This window comes from Centruroides sculpturatus, unplaced genomic scaffold (assembly GCF_000671375.1).
Source record: "Centruroides sculpturatus isolate CEXI.00-Female unplaced genomic scaffold, Cexi_2.0 scaffold2636, whole genome shotgun sequence".
NCBI classification, from domain to species: domain Eukaryota; kingdom Metazoa; phylum Arthropoda; class Arachnida; order Scorpiones; family Buthidae; genus Centruroides; species Centruroides sculpturatus.
In genome coordinates, this window is record NW_019386785.1 from 578 (window position 1) to 12244 (window position 11667).

General features: G+C 32.2%; 1 protein-coding gene across 1 annotated transcript in view; it reads left to right on the forward strand.

Moving 5' to 3' along the window:
- The first annotated feature begins 7911 nt into the window (after nt 1-7911).
- The window catches only part of LOC111615770 (transcriptional regulator ATRX homolog), a 13579-nt gene continuing 9823 nt past the window's right edge, over nt 7912-11667 (forward strand). Inside the window, exon 1 of the mRNA XM_023357209.1 lies at nt 7912-8582. Within this exon, the coding sequence (XP_023212977.1) occupies nt 7912-8582 (671 nt within the window). The remainder of the gene's footprint in view (nt 8583-11667) is intronic.

Sequence of the window (11667 nt, forward strand, 5' to 3'; positions counted from 1 at the left end):
ATGAAAGACAAATATTTTAATGAAATATTGTATTGAGATCTTAGCTTTATTTTTATTAAATAATAATGAAAGAAAAATATGGAGTACAGTAACACAATATGAGGTGAATTAATTGACCTGTTATCTACCGATATCTGTCAAATATGCCTATTGTCTTTTATTGGTACGTGAAGAAAGTTTTATACTGAGTCTTTGTGATTAGCTGTCTTATATATATAATAATATAAGCAAATATAAACATTAATTAACTTTAATTAAGACTAAATTAGATAAATTTGATTAATAATTTTTAAGTGAAAATAAATTTAAAAACTCACGCCAAGGTTCGTATAACTTATGAATACAAATTCACTGAGTTCAGCGTTAATAAATTTTCTTTAGTATTAACACAAGCACTTTCGACGAATGTATAATCGTCGTCTTCAGGTGAAAAGAATAAAATTTTAACGAGACAAACGTGCAGAATATTCCAAAGGAACAAAATATTTAAAATCAAACAGGCGTCCGGAAATTCCGTTAAGAACGTGCAAATAATTTTTAGATATGTTCGAATTTTTATATTACGATGTTAGCGGCGCATGCGTGGAGATGCTACCGCGTTGGCGATACGATGTTAGGCGCGTTTCGCGTTTTAGGCGCCGATATAAGGCAATCCACACCCCGGGTAGATCGAGGGTGGGAACATTGCACGCTTCTGAAGTGGCCGTGAGAAGCGCTTCCCAGATAAACACAAGCCTTCGATTATTGCAGCATTTAATTATTTCCGTTCTGGGCCATAACGGGTTGTAGCCTTGCTCGAGAACTTTTTTAGCGAGCTCAGTGGAACATCTTCCTTTGGCTACGTCATCTTGATGCTCAGCAAGTCGGGAGGCGAGCATTCTTGTTGTTGCTCCTATGTAACTTGTAATATTTCCCGTTACCGGATTTTCTAGGTGTATCTTGTAAACCCCTGACTTCTCTAAAGTGGTTAGCCTGTCCCGGTCGTTGCAAATACATCTGCGCAGATTTGGTAGGGGAGTTATGGGTAGTATGAGATTATGTCGTCGAAATATGCGGCTNTTTGTTATAGATAAATAAAATAAAATTATATAAATTTTCCTGGATATATGTTGAATTTTTTTTCTATTTTTCATTTGTTGTTTTGAAATGCTTGGTTGAAAAAAATTTTGTAGTAAAGATGAAAGTATCATTGTATACAAAAAAAGAAATTTGTTTTACTTTGCACATTTTTCAAACAGATCTGTTTAAGACCTTATTATTAATACAAAGTATAGGCTAATTTTGCTCATTAATGTAATATAGCAAGATAACAATGAAATTAATCCATTATTTATAACAGTGCTTGTTAGATGAAATGGATTTTGAGTTAAAATAGTGTTTATTATTTTTTTGTAATTGCTATATTTCACTAATTTGTTGAAAAGTATTTATTATAAATACTACCAGACCCATCCATGCATTGCTGTGGTTCAAAATGTATCTATTATAAATGGATAACACTTCCCTCATGGGGGAATTTTGAAAAATCCCTTCTTAGTGTACATTCTCTTGACGTACCCTATTTAAACACAATCAAAAATGCAAAAAATTGCATTTTAAATAGTATAATAGAAACCAAGTTCTTCACAGTAAGCCTTAATCAATCCTATCCCTCTCTCCCATGGGGGGAAGTTCAACATCTAAATTATATAAAAACACACATGAATTTGAATGCAATGTTGTGTCAAAATTTCAAAGCAATCAGTGAAGAACTTTCGGAGATTTAAGATTTTGAAAAAACGAACATTATATTTTTATTTATATAGATTAATTCCTCTTTAAACATCAAATTACCTTTGAAAATATTACCTTTAAAAATAATTCTAATATTTTTCTGATTAAAATGTATGTGGTAGTATCCCCACATTTACCACATAGTTGGATTGTGAGAAAATGTCGTTAAGACAGTGTTTTCTTTCAAGTAAGTCCTTTAAGTTTAATGTCTCAAACTGAACTTTCATTCTCAGAAATGTCTCTTGAACTATATGGCAATAGTCAGCAAAAAAATATGGAATTGTAAATACAATTTAATTAATGTTTAAACTTTTATAGCTAAATATTTCATAATTTTCTAGGCAAAAAATATTTGTTTAAGAAAAACTAAGACATGCTAGTATAAAGTTAAAATTGTGTATGGCACCATCTGTTATGAGATTTCATTAAAAAATAACTTTTTTAATTATTAACTCGCGGGAGAGGGAATTTCGACATATATATTATATAAAAACATGCCCGTATTCGAATGGAACATTGTGTGAAAATTTCAAAGCAATTGGTGAAGAAGAACTTTTGGAGATTAGCTATTAGGAACAAACGAAATTATGTTTTTATTTATATAGATTTTTAGATTTAAATATGTTTTATTCATTTATAATAATTACTCTATTAGGTAGACTCAAGTGACTCTGAGTCGGGTGTTTCATTTATTATAAATGATCGTTCTTTATCTGATATTGAAGCTGAAGTTGAAGCTGATGAAATTGTTTGTTTAGATGATTCCAAACACAGTACTAGCAAAAAACAAGAGTGAGTATTTATTATCAAACTTATTTTCAAGAGCTTTTATGAAACTTTTTAATGTATTAGATACATTTAATCTATATGAGAAGAGAAAAACTATCTTTTATGGCAATATATTTTACTCTATCACAACATTAAATTATTGGTTGTTAACTGAAGTTTTTAAAAGATTTTCTAACCTATTTGTTTGACAAAATTGTATTTTGATTTTGTTAGCTAGTCAAATTATTTTTAAATTGTATGTTAATTTTGTTTAATTTAAAACATAATAAAAAAAACTATAATTAATACTGTAACAATATTTATAAAAACTATTGATCTTTAGAATTAAGTTATAAATTGCATGATTAAAACAAAAAGTAAATTATAGATTAAGTTAAAAGTTTAAATGCTGCCAAGATTTGATAAATTTACACTATTAAGAAATTGACAAAATCATTACTAATTTGCATATATCTTCATAGAACTGTTACAATTATATCATTTTTATACATATACATATTTAATGATTTTTATGACAAAATTTTTTGTATTGAATGATGATTGTCAAAATTTCAATATTTTAGTTTATTTATTTATTGTCAAATTATTTTCAGTGTTATAGTGAGCATTTAATTTTTTTTTTTTAATATGTTTTGTTAGCTAGTTTTATCACTATCAGTCAGTAATTTTATGTTATTGACCAATATCAATAATTAAGATTTAGCCAATAATCAACCAATATCTACATTTTGTGAACGGTCTATGAAATATATACATTGTCTGCAAATCACTTGGAACACTTGTCTCGCTATGACCTTCATCAACTTAAGGTTTATTTCATCCCCAAAATATCATTTTCTAGTTCTGAGAAACACCTCTGCCCGGTTGTCATTTGTTTTCAGCTGAACTTGTTTCACATTAGTCCATGTTGTGAAAAGTTTGAAGGCTTTTCATAGGGAGCTCTTCAAACTTTCCTGTCAAGGACATTGTTCTGAAAATTAAATAATATCTAATAAGCTCAACATCATGCTTTGTTTAAACTTACAATGCTGAAATTTGGCACCTGCAGAGAAGACACATTACAGGATTTTTCAGAATTGTCAAATTTGAAGAATGGCAATTATATGCAGCATAATTATGCATGAAAAAACAACAGAAAATTGCTGTTTTATGCATGCAATCTTGTAAAAACTGTATATGATTTTTATTAAACTGTTAACCTACATTATATATTTTTGAGATAGGATGTTTTACAATTTTGGTTTATCAATTATTGCTTGATTAATCTCAAAACTGAAAATTTTTAATCTTGATATTAGAACAAGATAACTTGCTCACTGCATCCAGTAGGGGATGAGTGACAGTCATCACAGTGTCTTTACAAATTATTCATTTACACAAAATTAAGCACAGATTAATTAAATATGAGTCTTGAATGGCTGTCAGAATTGCTTGATCAGGAATGGTGTCTTTTATTCCATTATTTTAACTTGAATTGTAATTCCTGGATTTCAAGATTGACACTTTGAACAGCTAAATGTAGCAATCTAAATGTATTCGATTCTTAACTTTAATTAATGACAAAAATTAAATTATAAATAATTTGTAATTTAATGAGAAATAAACAAATTTAGATTACCAGTGAATTAATTTGTCAAAATTCAAAACTTAAATTTAGAAACATGCTTCTGTATTGTTTATTCCAAATATGATATTCCACTAAAAAAAATTGGAAATTTGAAAATTCTATAGTGTGAGACCCGAAAGGCCCTGGGTCTAAATTAATAATTTCTATTAAATATGTTAAATTATTGTCACAAAATATTACTTCATTTTTGTGAGAAAACTAATGTTTTGGACGTGGGAAAGATAGATACCAGATGTTACTTCCTTTGAGGGAAGTCCGTACATCCTCTGTTTTTCCCTTATCCGCTAAAAATCTCGCTCAGATGGGAACTATCTACCCCTCTTTTATTCCCCTTTCAACCGTTCACATGAACGAGTTTCTAGCAGATGATTGGTCGTAAATCCTGAAATATAAGGGAAATTTGTCCGAATTCGGGGAGTTCAGCGACAGTTCTGGAAGCGTCCAAACTCCATATGTTTTTCCTCCTGATGACCAACGCCCTTAGTCGAGTCACATAGATTAAGTCCCGAGTCTGCACTTAAAAATTGTACTTTGATTTTGTGCACATATTGATCTCCCATGTTAAGAAGTAAATGAACTTTATCTACAAAGTGTCCCTTACCTACAGAGAAGAAGACGAACGACCACTGAAACAGGTTGTATGTTTTATAACGATTTTGTGAGCTCTCTCTCTCGATCGCGCCTTGGGTATAAGATAAGTATAGCTATCTCTCGATTTGTATATTATTTGTAGTAGTTCTGTCTCTCGTTTATCCACATTTTTGTATGAGTTTATTTTCTTGTTTTATTAAATTTATTATTTCGTTTTTAATTAAAATGTTTCTTAATTTTGTATCCGAATCAGATCTCACACGCGTGTTTTTCCGCGGAGTTTTATTTGACAAACTGGTGTCAGTCCTGACGAGCATCTGAACTTCGCCGTTCGGATCAACTAGCGGTTATCGCTCTCCTATGAAACTTTTATAGATCGGATCTCTCGATTTGAAACTTTGGAGACAGATTTCAGTTAATCTGTGCCTAGTAAGTGATACAGGAGTAATAAACCAACCCTGTACCCCAGGCTACTCTCACAATAGCTAAAAGTAACATATTGTTTAGTATTCCACTCAATACATTCTGCATTTCATATGTCTTACTTTAATTGAAAAGAATGTGTATAGCAGATTAATTTTTGCAAATTTAAAATTGTGTGATGATAATAAATTAGATTTTTGAAATGTGCTATTTAATGAATTTCAAAGATTTTCTGGTGACCTTTCAAGGAATCTAGGCTTTACTTGTAGTCTTAGATCAACTATACTACCAAGTATTTTATCTTATGGATAATTTTTAGATATATTTGGCTAAAGTTGATATTGTGTTTTTAGATCTGTCATGCTTAGATGATGAATATCTTTAGAAAACTTTTGTCTAACATAATAATTTTAGATGTAGACAAAAAGCATTTTATTAAATTATCTGAGATATTGTTTATATATAAATTTTGTTTGTACATATATAAGAAAAGTGAAATAAATTATTATTGTGATTTATGAAATTATAATATATGATTTTATTTTTTAGGAAATGTGGTAATTCAAGTGAAGATAATTCTGGAAATGAAGATAATGAAAAATCATCAAAATCTAAAAGTAGAGGTTGATTTTTATTACTATTATTACTATTCTGTGGTATAAATGTAATGCCAAGTACTATGTCAGACTACATTGAAGGAATTGTGCTTAAAATTACTATTTTTTGTTTATCCATTGTTAGTATAAGAAGTCTGTTCAAAAAATATGCAGACTTAATTGCGCGGCTCCAGTTGGTTCCAGGGGAATCTGCTTGGTGTTGCTAGGTTTGTACAGATTGTCTGGTGATAAAACTGTTTCCTGATTACAGATATCTTTATTTATTGATTAGCTACATGGTTTTTAGTGAAGTGTGATTTTTTTCATTTGTCAGATTTCAGAATGAATGACCTGATGGAACAATGACTTGCTTTGAAACAGGTGATGAATCATGGGTTTATTGTTATGACATTGAAACAAAGGTCCAATTGTCCCAGTGGGTGGGTGAAATGTCCCCAGACCCGAAAAAGCTTGTCAGGTTGGATCTGATGTCAAGGTGATGCTGACAGTTTTCTTTGATGCTAAGGGTTCTGTTCACCACGAGTTCCTCCCCCAAGGCTCCACAGTGAACCAGACTTACTACATTGAAGTTCTGAAACATATGAGGGACGCCATCCATCGTAAAAGGCCAGAAATGTGGAGGAGTGGCAACTGGTTTCTTTATCACAACAATGCTTCAGCTCATTCAGTCCTCAGAACTTGTGAGTTTTTGGCCAAACACTGGATCACTGTTCTTCCCCACCCCCCTACTCACCTGACCTTGCTCCTTGTGACTTATTTTTGTTCCACAAACTCAAAAGACCCTTAAAAGAGAGAAGATTTGAGACGATTTTCGAAATTAAGGCAAATGCGACGAAGGCACTGAAGGACATTACAAAAGAAGCATACTAGGACTGTTTCAACAAGTGGAAACACTGTTGGGATGAGTGTGTGCATTGGGAAGGAGAGTACTTTGAAGGGGACCCAGATATATAACTTCTACATAAAGTACATTTTGTTTTATGACGTCAGTCCGCTTATTTTTTGAGCAGACCTCATATGTATGCAAAGATGCCAACTACTATAACTTTTATAGTTTCTAGGAAATTCATGTGTAAATTACAGACTTACAGATAACTCTGTAAAAATTATGGAGCAATCTTTTATACTTTTTAATAAGTATAATAATGCAACAACACATACAGGTGCTAGCTAGTGCTTTGTTCATTGAGAATTGCTAGTGTGCTGAATCTCAAACCAAACAGCAATTCATACCAATAACGTGGAATGTACAGACCACAGACAGTGAGTGCTTCCAATTTGCAAGCAGCTAAGGATCTGTCTCAAAATGGTTTCTGTGCATGACCAAAGTTTCACAATTATGCTAAAACCTGTCAAAAAGTGACTCACACATCAAAAATGACATATACTTTTTTGACATCATGATTGGACACACTAGAATAGCCCAAATGAAAAAGACTGTGTAGTGTGTGAATGGCATAGACAAAGTCTTGAATTCCATTATTTATATGAATTTTATTCTATTGAATGAGAAATTTAAATTTATTTTAAAAATCTGTTATAAAATAATTGATTCATAAATAAATACAGTAATACCCCGATCTTACGCGATAGGTGGGACCGAGTGATAACCACGTAAGTCGAATTCGCATAAGTCGGGGTATAATTTCGCAATATGTGTAAAATCCACGTCAGATGTATGTAAGCTAATAAATGCTCTCGTTAATCTTATCTCGTCTTTTGATTCATTCACGGTTACAAGAAATCACCACNATACATAAAATATGTAGGTTAAAGTTATCATGACATAGGAGAAACTTCTTAACATATAGGCGTTAAAGTACGAATGAATGTCGCTAGATCGACATGCACTTTTAATGATAATTATTTTTGTCTTCGCCAGGTCATTAAAAGGACCTAAATTTATCCCTCCACCACGTGGTACCTGCACATCAGATATGATCCCTGCGTTTCTGGCAGTATTGAAGAGTTGTCAAGCCTCAATCAAGTTCCCAAACATGGAACTTTCCATTGTTTCTATGCTCACTTCTCAAAAGCAATTCATGGTTGCCAACAGAAATTGTCAACAGCCGCCTTATAAGATAATTGGAAATGAACAATTTACGGCACCTGATCTTGGACAAAGAGAAAAAGTTTGTTTTATGTAAAGAGGAAGATTTTGTAACCAGGGCCACTGACTTTTTCAGCCATTTTCATGCGGTGCTTTTGCAATCTGATGCAACATATACTGTCCTAAGAAAAGTTAATGAAATAGTATCTCTTCCAACTGTTTCTGCTCTTCCCGGGCGTGTCGATCCCTCGTTCAACGTAGCTTGCCCCAGGCTTTTTTTCGAGGTTAAAACCCATAAGGAGGGTTGGCCATTGAGACTGTTAGTTAATAAAAGGACCCATCCAGCCTTCCATCTTGAAAATGTGCTGGCCAAGTTATTAAGTGGTCTCCTACCTCCTTCCTGTTTGGTTACATCTTCCTCCATTATGGTGAAGGCCCATATACCTTCTGTCCTAAACGACATTTCACAAAATGAGTATAGTTTCTACAAGTTGGATGTAGTTGCTCTTTACTCCTCAGTACTGCAGTTTGAGGCTGTTATGCTTGCTAATGTGCTACTAATCAAGACGGGCTTTACAGCGCAAGAAGTTTTAGAGTTATGCGAAGCTTTACTTTTTATTTCCAAAAATAATTATTTTCAGTTCAAGGGCAAAGTATATCTACAGCAGCAAGGAGTCCTGATGGGCTTACCACTTTCAGCGGTTTTAGCGGAGTTGATCATGAGGAATATTGAATTCAAGGTTTTTAGCTTTCTTTTCACAATAGTGTATCTGCTGTTATATCTTAGATACGTTTATGATATTCTAGTAGCTTGGCAGGACACCCATGAAGATTTCCTTGCTTTCAAAGATTTTCTCATGATCGTTTATTTTACATTTAAAAAAAGACAATGAAAGGGAAATTGCATTTTTGGATCTAAAAATTACTAAGTCCCAGGATACTATAGTATACTCCGTATTCCACAAATTCACGGTGTTCCTTTCCTAATTCCTGCTACAGCATACCACTTGCAACATTAATGCGGCAATTGCCCCTTTAATCAGAAGGGCCTTTCTGTTATCTTCCAGCCAGGCTGCTATCGATATTGAGCTTAATGTTATTCACTCTGCAGTAAATGAGGCGGGCTATACTATTGCCAAGTTTATGCACATCTTAAATAAGGTAAAAAGAACTTTTCCCTCTACTACACTACAGCTCCCAAAAGAATCCACAATAGTCTTTCCCACTCTACCATTTTGTGGTCATGTCAATGTCCGTATTTGCCATATTTTTAAGTGAAATGCACTTTTTTGCCAGTTTCTCCTTGGCCAAGTCTTAGGAGGTTTCTTTCCAATGACAGAGATCCTACTTTCACAGTAGAAAGATCGGGGGTTTATTCTATCCCACTGGAAAATATGTCAGGTGGTCGCATTCACTATATTGGCACAACAATTAGAATGTTGTCTTATCATATTTCGGAACATCAGTGTTCTATCAGGGCAGGTAAGAGTGAAACTGAGCTCGCTAGAATGGTGTTGCAACACCAACACACCCAGTTGTGGGGTCAGGTGGTCATACTAAGACATTGTAATAACAGAAGCCTTGTGTATATTTGGGAAGCCTTCCTTACCAACATACTAAATTTGTGCAACACTCCCACACTTGATTTGCCCTCTTTGTGGGTTAATTTGTATAACTGCCTAAGACAACGTACCTAGCTCCACAATTTGGAGGTTTATAGCACATGGGCATTATAATTGCGCGTGTTTTTATTTAAATTTATTTTCTTGCATTCTACCGTTGCTTTCATTCCAAAACGTTAATACCGTTGAAATAATTTGATATTCATATTTAAAAAAAAAAACGACTTTAACCGTTTTTAACGACCTGACGAAGATGAAAATAATTATCGTCGAAAGCGCTTGTCGATCTAGCAACATTCATTTGTATTTTAACGCCTATATGTTAAGAAATTTCTACTATTAAACGATCGGCATGCTATCCATTTCTGAATTATAGTTATCATGACATATTTTTCCATCACAGAAGAAAAAAAAAATAGAAATGGTGGCTCAGGAAATCCATGAATCATCATGAAAATTTTTTAACAATTGGAAAACCTCTGAGTAACATTATAATTTTACAATTTGTTTCAAATGATATTTGAAAATATTAGAACTTATTAACTTAGAATAAACTTAAGATAGTTTATGAATATTTTAAAATTTAAGTGATGACATTGCATCAGAAATGAGAGGTATTATATAGATGGGGAATTGCTTTTTCATTCACCTCCCTCCCACTTGTCAGTTATAACATATGATCTTATGCCACCGATGGCCCTTTTCTCAAGTTTGCATCTCTGTATATCTATGTTTAAAAGTTCTTACACAATACAGTAGAGCGTCATTTATCCGAATCAATTGGGGACTGAGGTTGTTCGAATAACTTATTTTTCGGATAACCGATTATGTATGAAAAAATATATTAACCTATCCCACATTGAAATTTTTCTCTCGGTTTCATGTCGCTTTGCATTGAATTTTTGTTGATGTTAAGCCTAATGTAAACTTTTTAAAATAATAATCGTGGCTATTGTATCATTAAAAATTGTTTGTTTCTTTATTTTTTATAAACAAAATAAATGTATTGAAAAATATAAAAACCAAAAATACATATATATATATATATATATACTTTAGAAGTTGATCTAGTATCAAAAACGTTTGATTCAGTATGACACACAGTCCTCAGAAAAACACCACACAAAAGTGCCAGTGCTGCCAGCTAAAACACATACACAAACAAAAAAATATTGGAGTAGCCCAAGACTTAGCCAAAGATTGCAACGCCACAACACTAGCAAAAATTTAAATTTGCTGACTGGAATGCTTTTGGATAACCAGCTTTTGGATAAACGACGCTCTACTGTATATTCAGTTAACAATATTTGTATATATAATAAACTTCCTGAAACTCAATGCATTGATACTAAACCAAATAATCGCCATAGCTCAATTAATTACTGTAATCGTTTGGTTTAGTAAAATCATTTTATAAACAAAATGGGAATGAATTAAGAGAAAAAATTTTACTAATTGGTTCCCATTTTGTATTTAAAAAATGCTGGAACCAAGTGAAACTGTTAAAAAGAGTTTTTCACACTCATAAACTAAGAACACTAGAGACTTATAAATATTCCTTGCTTTGAGGGCAGTTCAATGTATTAATTATAAAGAAAAAGAAACATTATTGAAGGTGCTGCAGTCAGTGGTAGACCACCCAATACAGCGATCAGACGACATACACTATACATAGTAAACATTGAGTAAATCAAGCTTACAACAAGTTGTCTTAAACGTATCTTTTCTTGGTCTTTTATTTTTATAGTTTTAATCTTTTTTGTTGATATTTGATTTTAGTTTTGCAGTTTTATTGTAATTTATTTAGATATATTGAATTCTTTGACAATGTATTTATCACTACAGTATGTCATATTATGTAATATTTTATACATATATGTTATGTTTAATATCAGGTTGAGATATGCAGCCATTTGCATTCCAAATCTTATTTCAATTTGTTTTTTAAAAATTGTTAGAATGTCAATTAGAATGTAAAGTTTGAATCTTTTTGTTAAATCTGACATAGACGTACAATAAGAAGTCAAAATGTTCATTTAAATAAATTAAAGTATTGCTGAAAAGAGAATTTAAGATGTTCAAGCTATCAATAAGTGTTTGGTGGTGCTGGGTGTGTGGCATTCAGGGTTATATGAAAGTTTTATTTTTATTCCAGCAGTGTTTTGCAGCATGTTT